The sequence below is a fragment of the Echiichthys vipera genome, assembly GCF_963691815.1.
Source record: "Echiichthys vipera genome assembly, chromosome: 6".
Lineage (NCBI taxonomy): Eukaryota > Metazoa > Chordata > Actinopteri > Perciformes > Trachinidae > Echiichthys > Echiichthys vipera.
The window spans coordinates 24,390,910-24,404,985 of record NC_139831.1 but is presented as its reverse complement, the minus strand read 5'-3'; the positions used below and the strand labels follow the sequence as shown (position 1 = coordinate 24,404,985).

Here is a 14,076-nt window from a genome sequence, read left to right as displayed (position 1 = left end):
ATAACAGGGACAAAGATACTAGGTTGAGGTTCTCCTTTCAAATTATCAGTTTGTGTCAGAATTACAAAACATTAATTCAATTCAATTCAATTTTATTTACAGTGCCAAATCATAACAAAAGTTATCTCAGGAAATTTTACAGAGTAGGTAAAGACCACACTCTATGACTTATTTATGATTTACATAGACCCAACAATTCCCCCGTAGAGTACGGTGGCGTTGAAAACCTTCCCTATAACAGACAGGAACGTCAGACAGACCCAGCTCTGTGGAGGACGGACATCCGTCTGCACCGGTTGGGGAGGAAGAAAAGGAGAGAGAAAGAGAGTAAAGACGGACACATGGACAGAGAGAGAGACAAAGACAGACACACTTCCAGTAACTGTAATAAATCTATAGTAATGTGAATATGACTTATATGTTATGGCAGTTAATACAGCAGAAAAGTGGAAACAAGCACAGCTAAGGTTAGAAATTATAACTGCAGCAGGAAGCGTCATGCAGGACCACGGCAGCAGGCACCACCACGATCAGCAGAGATCTGCGAGACGACAAAGCACAAACAACTCCAGGAAGAAGTTGAATAAGTAACATGCATTACCATTAAACTAACGTCCCTTGCATGGTCCTCACTGGTTTCATACTGTGATGCCTGCCCTCCAAAGTGAATGATGGAAAAGACAAAGAATGCTTATTGTAATATATGCTGAACATGCTGCTGTGTTTTGTTGGGGGGGGACTTCTCAAAGACTGCCCCTGAAGCAGTGCTCCCACTAGATGGCAGCATGGCACAGTTTAAGTCTTAAACCCATAAAAGAGCTGAAAGGAAATGAATTCCGTTCTGAGCAAACATTTCCAATCAGACCTCATCAGCCTCAGGCTGCGTAAATGTCAGGTTTAAATCATATAAGGCAGTCCACTTACTGTTCCTTCTATCCAACAGTTATAGGGGCTCAAAATATATCTTTGTCCATGTGAGCTGCCCTCTGCTCCTGGCAAATGTGTGACAAAGTTGTACTTCAGCAATGTGCATCTGAAAATTCAAGTTAAAACCGCTGAAACGTGACTGTTAATTATGAATTATACCTGTGCATATTAGACATTTTGACATGATATTAAATCACAGGTGTAATCAATGATATTGTAACGATAGGCCTGCTCGAAGTATACTTTATTATATGTTATTAATTACACCTGTGATTTACCTGCTAGACAGGTAAAACTGACAACATGAAGCCTGAGTCTGAATCATAGTTGTATTGACTGAACAAGAATGATTTTACAGCCATTTGTGCTGTTAAACTAAGATTGCATTGACAAAACCAGATTGTTTACTTCAGGCACTTTAGGCAATGACTAATAAATAATTTTGACTTGATATTTTTCTAGCAGCTTCTTTCCATCTGTTTTGATGTTTCTACAGTACTCATGAACATTCAAATGTGACTCAGATTGGTTTCCCCAGCCACATAGCCTTGGGTTAAAAAAAAATAAATACCATAGCTACACTTCCCAAAGACTTGAAAAATGCAATGTCGTCACTGATGGAGGAATGTAAAAAAAGGTGCTCTTTGGATCAAAGGACATTTCACAAGATCAAAAAAGATAGACTTAGGTCATAACCAGAAAATACCAAGGCACACTGCTCTGCGAAAATGAAAAAACTTTCAATAAATAGGTTTGACCTCTCTTTTGGACTCATTTGATGCTGTTGATCATATGTTTACATACAGTACACCATTCATTTGGTCCATTACAGTTGGTGTTAATGACAATTCTGTTCAAGTTTATTTGTATAGCATCATATACAAAAGCAGTTCAGAGTGCTTTACATAAAAACATAATATAACAGCAAAATGTGTAAATAAACTGATGTCCACGCATACCGACACGTAACAATACATAGTACATCCATCCACAAATACAAGCAAGTATACAAATTCAGTGTGTTTAAAAAACACTCAGGTGAAAGTGATGGTCTTCAGTTTGGATTTCAAAAGTACCATTTTGGAGCAAGTCTAAGATCGGCAGGAAAAGATTTCATTCTTTAGATACTGAATGCCGCCTCACTGCACTTTGATATGATCGATTAATGACTATTTGGTTTTGTATGGATCCATAAAGGGTAGTTTCAGGAATGTTTATGATATATATTCTGTAAAACTTCTTACTCTCATTCCTTAGCCATATTCGGTCTACAAGCAGATTTGCTGGCCCTTATTGACCTTAATGGCAACAGGTAGCCCCTGGAGGTATAGGCCGATAAGCCTTGAGTGACTCTCAAATTTTAGCAGGTGTCATCCTTGGACTGTGGGTTAATGATGAATTGTCTTTCATATAATATGTTGAGGAAATCACACACTACTGCAGATGTTATATCATAAGATTTGTAGCAGGTGACAGCTTTAGGAACCATCACTTATACAGGAGTGTAAACCGGCCTTCTATGGCAGTTACAACCAGACCGGCCCCCAAGCTCTAATATCTTTCATGACTCATACAGTACAAGAAAACACACCTCAACGTACATTTCAACTAAATCTGTGCTTCACGCAGATGAAATAAACTGCAGCTAGATTTACACCTGCATGGTTATTTCTGATTGGATGTAGAAGTGTTACAAAGCTTTTACACCATAACTTAAAAAAAATATAAAAACATACATATGACTCCAATTAAAAAAGAGTTAACCACTGTGTTGTAAGTCATAATCTGCTAGAAGTGAAAAAAAGGTGAACTAAACTCCTGATTTTAATCAAAAGCATCAATTTTTCCGTTAACCCTTATATTGTGTTAGGGGTCAAATTTGACCTGTGTTTAAGGTCAGATCAGGGTCAGATATGTAAAAAGTTTTTTTTATTGGAACAAGGCTTCATGATATCTTCCTCTTCACGGCTATTTTATCACAACACAATATTTTTTCACCATTTTAGTCATTTTTGAAGGTTTCAAAAAAAAAGTAACATTTGTGTTGTTATGGGATAATGACTTTGTTGGACACATATCATTCTAGTTAATAATATCTAAAAATACATACAATAAAAAACATACAAACAAACAAACGAACCTATAGACTGAGAAAAAAAAACAACATTGTGGGGAAAAACGTATTGGTCTTTTTTGACCCCACGTAATACCCGTAGTTCCATGCTCTCAATGCGGAAGCCGCTATGAATGGCTGCAGCGCTAACTGGTATTAGGGTTATTTATTCTTAATTTCAGCCACAGATACAGATTATACAGACAGTTTAATAAATACCGACCCACGAGGCTTTGTAATATGTTGTTTGAAAGCGCGTCCATCTGAAATGGTTAATGTTATGGCTTTCTATCTCCTCTTAAATGTGTGTAAACTGTGTAGGAAGTGTCTAGTGTAGCTAGCAGGTTATCTCAGTAACACACTCGTCCCTTAAAGTGTCTCCGTCAACCGGCATCATGAAAGTACGCTCGTCTGTTTTTGCCTCGTTCATTTTAATATCTGAAGTGATTGGCATTGCCCTCTTCCTGCGGGGATTCTTCCCTGTCCCTCTGAAGTCTTCCCTGTCATCCAAGAACAAGCTGTCAGATCTGCCAGCGGAGCCGCTGACAGGTGAGTGAGCTCACAGCAACTGGCTCCACCGTGTTTACGTGTCCAAACTGTGTTTACATGTCTGACTGTGTCCAAACTATGTTTACACGTCTCTCTCACACTGTTAAGATTTCTGATTGTGTCCAAACTATGTTTACACGTCTCTCTCACACTGTTTACATGTCTGATTGTGTCCAAACTATGTTTACATGTCTCTCTCACACTGTTTACATGTCTGACTGTGTCCAAACTGTGTTTATATATGTTTGACTGTCAGAATCAGAAATACTTAATACTTAAATAATCCCAGGGGGAAATTATTTTCGTTGCAAACTCCAGCTATACCAACAACATATTTAACAACAATATCATACAGACAACATATATGTACGGAAAAACAGAATAGAATTGTATATATATATATATATATATATATATATATATATGAAATATCGCATTTACAATAGTAATATATACAGATCAAAAGTACCACAATAATGTGCAAAAGAACAGATTGTCTGTGCTTGAGTCTGAATTACAGAGAGGGGGTGACAGACTCTACAAGAGAAGCAATGTATAGTTAAATGACCACAGGCAGGAAAGATTTCCTGTGGCGCTCTGTGGTGCATCTGGGTTCGAGGAGTCTTCTGCTGAAGGTGCTCCTCTGCTGGGCCAATGTGTCATAGAGAGGTTGGGAGACATTGTCCAGGATAGACCGGAGCCTGGGCAGCATCCTCCTCTCTGCCACGGTCCTCAGGGTGTCCAGCTCCTCCCCGACGACATCACCGGCCCCCCTGATCAGTTTGTTCAGTCTGTTGGTGTCTGCGACCTTCACCCCACTTCCCCAGCATGTGACAGTGAAGAAGATGGCACTGGCCACAACAGACTCATAAAACATCCTCGAAAGTCCAGCAGATGTTAAAGGACCTGAGCCTCCTCAGGAAGAAGAGTCAACTTTGGCCCTTATTGTTGACAGCCTCGTCATTTCTAGTCCAGTTGAACTTATTATTGAAGTACACCCTCAGTCCGCACTGTGTTTACATGTCTCTCTCACACTGTGTTTACATATCTGATGGTACTCTGTTAAAACTCTCATCACAGGAAGCTCTCCCAACTCCTCCCGCCTGCCCCAGCCCCTGTTTAAAAGGGTGGTTATCATGTTAGTGGATGCCCTCCGGGAGGACTTTGTGTTTGGACCCAGTGGGCGCGCGTACATGCCCTACACCCGACACCTGGTGGAAAGAGGCTCCTCGCACAGCTTTGTGGCCAAGGCAAGACCCCCGACAGTCACCATGCCCAGGATCAAGGTAATACTGTTTAGTTTAGTTTATTAAAGATCACCGTAGTAAAGACTATTCTTCCTGGGGTCCAACAAAAGACAAACATAAACACACATTCTAAAGCACCACACATATTGTTCTATCAAAACAATTGAAACACAGTAGCTTTTTATAACGCAAAGTAGTTGCATAGTAGTTGCATAGTAGTTGCATAGTAGTTTATTTTTCATGTTATAAAACATAAAACAGTGACATGATAAAAAAATAATATAAAGAAAACAACAACAAAAACGAGTGACATAATCAAACAGGTTTTAACCTAATCTCCAGCTTTTTTAAAATGTATTTCTAAGCTTGAAATATTTCCCATTAGGATTGAATTTGGAAAGAGGCTGGACCGATATCAAACAGCTCAATAAATCACTGTTTTTTAAAGTGTGTTAGGTCTGGGCAGAGGCAGAGTAAACCCATGACCTAAGGCCAGTCTGGTGTCATAACCATGCCTATCATTGGTGCGTAATAGCTGCGAGAACAGACTGGTGGGTTTGTGTTATGTACAAATATTCTTTAAAAATACAATAAGGCGGCAAGCTTGTCTTTCATTTACTGTACTGTCATCCATGACAGCCTGGTATGCATTTCTTCCACAATACTGTTTGTGAGGCAGCGAAGAGCGAGGTGCGCTCCTCTGTGTCACCCAGGTATGATGAGGAGATTTTAATGAGATCAAACTTTATTCATCCCAGGGGAAATTGTTGCAATACAAAGTGGGAGGAGTGCACATATATTAAAAAGTTTGAGATAACAATAAGGTGCGTGTCCAGATTATATACATATACAATGCCAAACCCACCCTTCGAGTATGGCCACCATGTGTCATTCTGCTTATAACACGAGTCTGTTATAAGTCTTTGCTTTGAAGTGGCAGATTAAGCTGCACATTCATTTTCAGATCCATATGATCCTTGTTAACACTATGGCACTATTAAACTGGATTTTGTTTCGAAGCACATCTTTAAATCTGCAAAACGACATTGATTTACTATTGGCCACACCACCAAAACAGCCTGTAGATCACTGTAACATATATTGAGGAAATTCTTTAAGGATCAGGCTGATGTTATCTATATTTTTCTTATTGTCAACAAATCCCTGTCTGGATACTGAAGATGTAAATCTTTAAAAAACGGCTCAGAAATATATTGTTTGTTTTTTGTTTTTAAGGAAAAATGATTTCTTAAAACAACATGCATGGCACACAGCATACATTTTAGTGGTCAGATAACCTTTGATATATTTATGTATTGATTCCAGTATATTAGGTCAGGTTTCTGCCTCAAGTCCGCGTGCTCCAGTAGACTTTGGACTAAGTCTCCTAGGTCTCTCCTGATACCGGATGGCCCTACTTTGAGAGTACTGGACAGGCATGCTATTTCTTGTGAGGCTGTTGAAGCGTGTTAAACCTTTTAACTTCATGCAGATATTATGTATTTAAACAAAGGACACTTGGAGGTATCAAACCTTTGCCAAATTCTTAAAAATTCACGTATGTGCTCTTCAGTGCCTAACTGCAAGCCTTATAAGGACTAAGGGACAATAAAGTTAGAATTGATGTGAACTGATCTGCTTAATCCAGCACCCAAACATCCTGGCCATGCAGATACCTGCATAATTAACATAATCAGTCTGCTATTGGTTATAGTGATATTTGTGATTTGGTAAAACAATAACGGATCAAATTTGAACCCAGGGTTTGGACTGTAGCATTCTGAAATTGTCTCCTTGGGCTCTGGGAAAAACTTGACTTATAATGAGTAAAATAGATTAAAAAAATGAAATCCCTTTATCACCAATATATCATCTGGCCGATCATAAGAGGTGCAAGTGTTGCAGCCAAATATACCCTCAAAGTGTTCCAGAGAGCCCAGAAAGATCATGTAAAGGACACATGGGATGGTTGCTAAGTTTCCAGCCTATAACTGTAAATAGGCTAACATGGCAGAATTTGGAGATGGTGAAAACATGATGTGTTGTCACAGTGAGAGTATTTTGGGAGCAGGGCCAGGAGGGAATAACAGTTATGTCATGTGCATGACAGTTGGTTGTGCTGAAACACACTAGGACTGTGGGCAGACTGGGAGAGAGTCAGCATGTTGTTGTCGGTGATGCTGAAAGATTTTGGTAAGGGAGTGATTTTTCAGGAAAAAGAGCAGCTCGGCCTTGTTCCTACAGTAGGGGATGCTGGGCAGTTCTGATGGTGATGGGAAAGCATCTCATGGAAGTTGTTAAGGTGAAGGAGAGTATTCAGCCTGAGTGTCAGAGGGCAGACTAAAAGGCAGCATGCATGCTTCAGCAGTGGAAGGAATGAGGATGTGTTGACAGCGTCAAGCTGTTGTAAAGATAGAAGAAGATCGGAGCCAAAACTCAGACTGGAAGAAAGTTGCAGCTGAAGATACACAATGTGGACAGAATCCTCCTCAGTGGTGTCTGATAAATGTTATCAGACAGGTAGGGTGAGGACCATGAGAGTGCAGACTCAGCAATCCTCAGGTCAGGGAGGGCAGCATGTGTCGACAGTGTCAAAGACAGTGGACAGGATAAGTGCTGAGAAGAGGAAACAGAACTTCAGCAATAACCAGGAGCACAGTACTGTGTGGGGAGCAGCTTACAGTTATTGTCAATTTCAATTTATATATATAAATGAATTCATCATTTAGCCTATAACAGGTGAACACTAATAATAAGTGATCAGAACTTCTAAAATGAATTCACACTAAATAATTGAAACCAGCACATTTCTTTATTGTGTGAATTTTTGAATGTGTTCAAACAGGGCTTCAACTAGTTCCCTTTTAATTAATTTGCCAAATTTGCTTTATGAATCAATTGATTGTTTTGTCTATAAATAGCAAACCAATAGATAAAGTGGAGTAATGGAGTCCTGAGCCGAGAATGAAGTCACTGTCCCTCTGTGTCTAATCTTCTCTGTTCATTTTGATAGCCGGCCAGGCCGCATGTGCATGTGTCACTATTTGACGAGGTGGGGAGCGGTCTGTGAAAGCAATATGGAGGCAATCCTTGCATTTTATCCAGTGCTTCAAGTAGAGCACATCAGAATTAATAATAATAATAATGCTTTATCGTATTATTTATTTTTTTTGCTGAATGTTTCTTGTTTTTTTGTTTGCGAATGTTTGAGGGTTTGTGTATACGGTATGTGAGCCCATTTTGTTTGGGTGTTTTTGTTGAATAAATGACAAATTAATTGATTATCAAAATAGTTGCAGATTATATTTCTATTGATCCATTATTCAATGATTTCAGCTTGAGTCATTTAAATGTATGAAAAACGATATATTCAGTTTATTATAAATAAAAGCATTAAATCCTAATCTTTTGAGTGTTGTAACTGGTGAATGCGTGGAATTCATTCATCAATTCAGTATAGTTGCTATTAACTTTCTGTAGATTGAGTGGACAGTTAATGGACAGCTGAGTTTCTAGATAAAAAAAGAAGTTTGTTTGAAAAGCGGCTAACTTGTGTTTGATGATGCCTGCAGCAGCTCTTGTGCCTGTGAGGTTTTAATGCGCTTTGGGTGTAAGTGTCTGCTAAACGGATGGAATGTTAACTGTTCTCACACGAGAGGTAGATGTGAGTATGTTGAATTTCAGAAAGAAACATGTTAACTGTCTGCAAATGGTGGTATTAACAGTATTTACTCAAGTTTCGAGGAGGAGCTGAAGTTGATTTTCGTGAAATGGAGCAGGTCAATGATGATGTGGAGGAGGAATGACGGGCTAAAGCTGAGCAGGATTGAGGTGGACTTGCAGGGAGACAGATGTTCCGCCATAATCCAAGGGTTTAGAGGAGGATGCAGTGATGATGATGATGATGATGATGATGGTGAGGGAAAGGGGGGCTTTAAGGCAGCTTGGAAATAAACAGCTCTGGATGTGAAAGATTTGTCTACGGTAAAAGAATATGTAGAGGGAAATCGATGAGAGAGGAAGTTCAAAATAGAATCTTTTTGATTTAGAAGCAAAAGCATGAAGGGTTTATGTTGCAGTACAGTAGTATATGGATGAAAATGAAAATACCACTTCGTCAGCTGTCCAGAAAGGTATAAGTCTGATTTGCAGGCAGAGCATACAGGTACACCTATGAGCCCTGCAGAAGGGCCACTTTATCACTTTTTAGGGGGCAGTTACAGTAGATGTGAGGCACAACAACACCTGTTTTTAGCCTAATGTAGTGACTGTACTTCTTCTTCTTCTTCTTCTTCTTCTTCTTCTTCCTCATGTATTGACATACCTCTCCAAAATAAAATACAGCATTATTATTCTTTTGGAATAGAGATTTAAGTTTGAGGTTATGCAGATGAGAGCCCACTGTAATGAAAAACCAAGATATTCACTGATTTCGTTGGCACACCATCACACTGCAGCTGGTGCGTCACAAAAACAGGCAACAGATCTCTGCTCTGAGGCAGCACATTACTCTTCTCTATTAAAAACACACAGCTCAGTTTAACATTGAAGTGAGGTTGTGTTTTTCACAGATTTCAACAAAACAAAAGTATTAGAGTTAAATCGTTGCATGACAGCATTGTGATTTTGTGACACACCAGTAGGGGGCAGTACAAACCAACTGCCATTTACTGCCCTCTATCACTGCATTGCACCCAATAAACTGGTATGACACAGCCAACTAACCTAAATCATAATCGTTCAGTGGCACGGCCATTAATTTACACACACACATACACACACACACACACACACACACACACACACACACACACACACACACACACACACACACACACACACACACACACACACACACACACACACACACACACACACACACACACACTAGATCTGACACTCCCCCACTGTATCTAAGCTTCCTGTAAATACAGCTCAGCTGACTTTGAAGTGTTATTCAGGTTTAAATATCCAGTTTCTTGTCCCTTATTTTTTAGGCACAGCAAACAGTTGTTCTACCGGAAACTCTACTCTGGGGTCTTCCTAATAAATTCAGTTCAATTCAATTCAATTTTATTTATAGTGCCAAATCATAACAAAAGTTATCTCAGGACACTTTACAGAGTAGGCATAGACCACACTCTATGACTTATTTATGATTTACATGGACCCAACAATTCCCCATTTGAGTACACAGTGACAACGAAAACCTTCCCTATAACAGGCAGGAACGTCAGACAGACCCAGCTCTATGGAGGACGGACATCTGTCTGCACCGGTTGTCAATTGTTCTGGTTTACTTGCTCTGTTCTAACCATGACAGGAAGAGGAAATACGTTTTTTTTTCTTCTCCAGTCCTGTATTCACATTCAGACAGTTGAGCCGCACTCTCAGACTAGCAGAGAGCAGTCAGTGGACATTACTGAGTTGGTGGGTTTGGACAATGACCTGAGTTAATCATAACAGTAGCAGCAGCAGCAGCAGCAGCAATAATGTGGCTGTTTGAAAGGTTAGTATCTGCCTGGGAAGTGTACACACAGTAGACCAAGTGCATATTTGATCCACTGTATTACACTATAGGTTTTTACCAGATGATAAAGCCCGAGAAGATTCAGGATAATTTCAAGTAAATGGTAGAAAGTCTCCCATTCAGTAGTCAAAAGTAATGAAAACTATTCTTTCGTCATGCTCCAAGACTGGAAGTCACAGCCCCTTCCCTATGTTTTCTGGCACCTTCACACGTTTTCATTTCTGTTTGCACGAGTGTCTGTATCCCCCACTAATATTGTATTTGACATTTAAACTGTGGCACATTGCAAACTTAGACACATCATTTGGGCCAGTAATTAGTATGTTGATGAGTCACTGATTCGTTTGGGCAGCTTTACCGTATTTTTATTGGAATCTGGAGAAATGTTAAAGGTCCCATATTATGCAAATTTTCAGGTTCATACTTTTATTTCGTGTTTCTACTAGAAAATGTTTTCATGCTTAAATGTTCAGAAACACATTATTTTTCTCATCCTGTCTGTCTGAATAAACCTGTATTCACCCTCTGTCTGAAACGCTCCGTTTTACCGCCTGTCTCTTGAAGAGCCCCTCCTGAAAAAGCCCAGTCTGCTCTGATTGGTCAGTGTTTCCAGGTCTTCTGCATTGTCATTGCAGCCGAGGAAAGACTGTAACAACACTGCAGCAGCACTTTCTACCTATGTATACTATAGTTGTGACATCACAACTGTACAGGAGTCTCTACGGGTCATTTAAAGACACAGATTCTGATTACAGGCAGTGTGCATTTCTCTGTGGATTGAGTATTATGTGATACTTTAACAGGATTTACAGCTTTATAATCAAAAACCCTGAAATCTCACTTTTTACAATATGGGACCTTTAAGATTTTTCCCTTTTAAACTGTAAACATTTTCCCCATAGCTTTTGTATTGTACAGAAGAGTAATCCAATATGCTGTGTTTATTTTTGCATAAAAGCAAAGTGCTCAAAGTGCATGTTTTTGTCCAAACCACTGGTTTCACTGGTCAGACCATGTCTATTAATTGATGAGGGACCTCAGTGAGACTGAACAGTCAGAAAGGGAAGACTGCTTTTAAAACACAATCATCCATCTCTTGTTGAAACAAGCATCAGCCCTGACAGGAGCAAAACAATCACAAGGAAGGAAGTGGTAAATAATTGAGCTCAGGAACAAAGCTCAGAAGATGAGGCTTCAAATCTCAGCTTCAGTTTCCAGTCAGAGCAATATCTGATCCACTGGAAAAAAACGGAAGGCTTCTGACATTAAGTATGGTTATCAGTTTGCCATTTTTAAGTAGAAAGACACAAACCTTTGGAACTGACAGAGGAGAACTTTGCTCCCATGTAGCCGAACAAAAATTGATAACGCATTATTGACCTCGGTATATTGGAAATGTGATAGCAAATAAAGAAAGGTTTGAAGATTGTGACAGCTCCTGAGGTTGTTTACAGGGCTGTGACACCTTTAGTTTATTGCTGTTTGTCTCTTGTACCTGTGAAGTCGCCACAGAGTTGATATAGAACAGTTAAAGTGTTACCAACGTGTTTTGAAAGAAAGGAAAACACTAGAAATACAGTATATCAAGTGATAAGATGAACAAAATACCCAAGTGTAAACTGAAAAACAGGGGTATATAAGGACAAATGCATCACCAATAAACAGATAAAATAGTGCTTTAAGAAGTGATTTAAAAGATGACTTTGAGTTTGCCTGCCCAGCTCCCTCGGCAGAGCCCTCTAACACATGCCCTTACACAATAAAGGCCGGTCACCTCTGATTTTAGCCTGGATATATGAGTGTCCCGGACAATCTTGGGCTGTGCTCCAGGCATCTCATAGGGGGTTTGAACAGCAGCGTTTTCTGCCAGCATCTGCATACTCATATCTCCTTCAGTGCATAAAGACAGACCTTTGTACTCCCCCCCCCTCGACGATGCAATAGGCTCTCGTCTCTGACTTCCAAAGTAGACTTTGTTTCATTGTCAGTCAAATGGGAGCCACAGTTGTTTTATTTCAGATTCCATGATGAAATCAGTAGAAACCGTACTTCATAAATATTATTAAACTTAGCTGATTCAGCTTTCAGTTTCCATTTGCGGCAGCAAAATTGGTTTTGGGATGTGGGATTGTTGTTTGTGTTTTCAATCTTAGATCAAAGTAGTGACCGATCAGATAAAAGGGAATTGATTCATTTTATTTAGTTTTTGATTTAGATTATAGATATATATAAAAACGATTTTTTACTGCAGCACAAATCTTAATTAGCTGGATTAATATGATGAAACTGTAAGGTTATATAACACCATTAAAAGACAATTATTGTTCAAAGGACAATGACAAAAACATATCCCTCCCCAGGCTCTAACCACTGGCACTATCCCCGGCTTCATTGATGTGGTAATGAACCTGAATTCTCCTGCACTGCTGGAAGACAACCTCATTTGGCAGGCCAAAACAGCAGGGAAGAAGATGGTCTTCTACGGAGATGACACCTGGGTGCGCCTCTTTCCCAAACACTTCATGGAGTACGACGGCACAACCTCCTTCTTTGTGTCGGACTACACTGAGGTATGTGTGGGTCGATGTTTCCACACTTTCTTCACAGTTATCAGTTCAATGGCTCAGGAGGCGGGTGAATGTTGGCGTATGAGTGGTTGTAAGGACATAAAAGCACTATATAACTGCAGTGAATATGATTTAAACTTGAGTGACGTGTGAGGTTGTCCTCATGGATTAGCGAGTGACTTTTAAGTGATAATAATGAGCCTGTTATGGAAATGAAATGAAACCCTACGAATATCTCTTAAAAGGGCCTTAATTGCATTGACAGTTTTCAGGAAGGGGAGTTCTGCAGTTAATCATTTTATATATTGTAGTGTTTAGATGACAAATTTCAATTTTAACGTCATATTAAATGCAACATTATCTGGTCACGTTGGTCTTTTTAACAGTCAGAACCTCGGTGTTGAGTTTATGTCTTCGCTTACAGTATCTCAAACTTCATTTGGTTCAGTGGTTCTTTATTTTTGCCTGTACATGGTTCACAGTAAACTGTCTTAGTTCTGATCCAGCTAGCTGCAGGCTTGGCAATAAGGTCTTGTTGTTCAGACAACACTTCCAGATATGAATTAAGACAGTTTCAAAGTACAAAAAACGACGTCAAATCGTCAACACTCTAATCTGTATAACTCTAAGAGAACAAAGAAGGTGGCATATACGGCGCAGGGATATTAAAAATGATGAGAAATCATGTTTCTGTGTCATTAAGAAACAAACAAAAAATCTATCGTTTGTATGCAATATCATTTCATCTGCATCAAACAACAATATGACAGCCATACTCAAGTTCCTCAATTTTTCATAGACCGCTGCTGCTCTACATGATAGTCTTTTAAACCTTACCATACATACAGTATAGAGTGTACATAATGTATTAATGATTAATTAAGCAGTGGTTCTTATTGTGTGGGATATGCTGTGTATATCTGGAAACGACTGCATTATCTACGATGCAAAGTGATCTGCATTAATGAAGGCAGCTAAGCAACCAGGGAGGCACAGACAGGAGAGCACAGTAAAATCTGCTCATCATTAGCTCCGTATGCCATAGCTACAAATGTAGTGCAATATTCACCTGATGATAATCGCATAATCATCAGACCCCCTTTCTTTGCTCAAGGGGTGATTTGGATAATGTCAACCCAAATG

At 39.4% G+C, this 14,076-nt stretch overlaps 1 protein-coding gene across 1 annotated transcript in view; it reads left to right on the top strand.

Moving 5' to 3' along the window:
• Positions 1–3,262: 3,262 nt before the first annotated feature.
• Positions 3,263–14,076, top strand: part of pigg (phosphatidylinositol glycan anchor biosynthesis class G (EMM blood group)) — a 79,527-nt gene continuing 68,713 nt past the window's right edge. Inside the window, exons 1-3 of the mRNA XM_083914710.1 lie at positions 3,263–3,589; positions 4,670–4,875; positions 12,727–12,936. Coding sequence (XP_083770836.1) covers positions 3,436–3,589; positions 4,670–4,875; positions 12,727–12,936 — 570 coding nt within the window. The 5' untranslated portion in view covers positions 3,263–3,435. The remainder of the gene's footprint in view (positions 3,590–4,669; positions 4,876–12,726; positions 12,937–14,076) is intronic.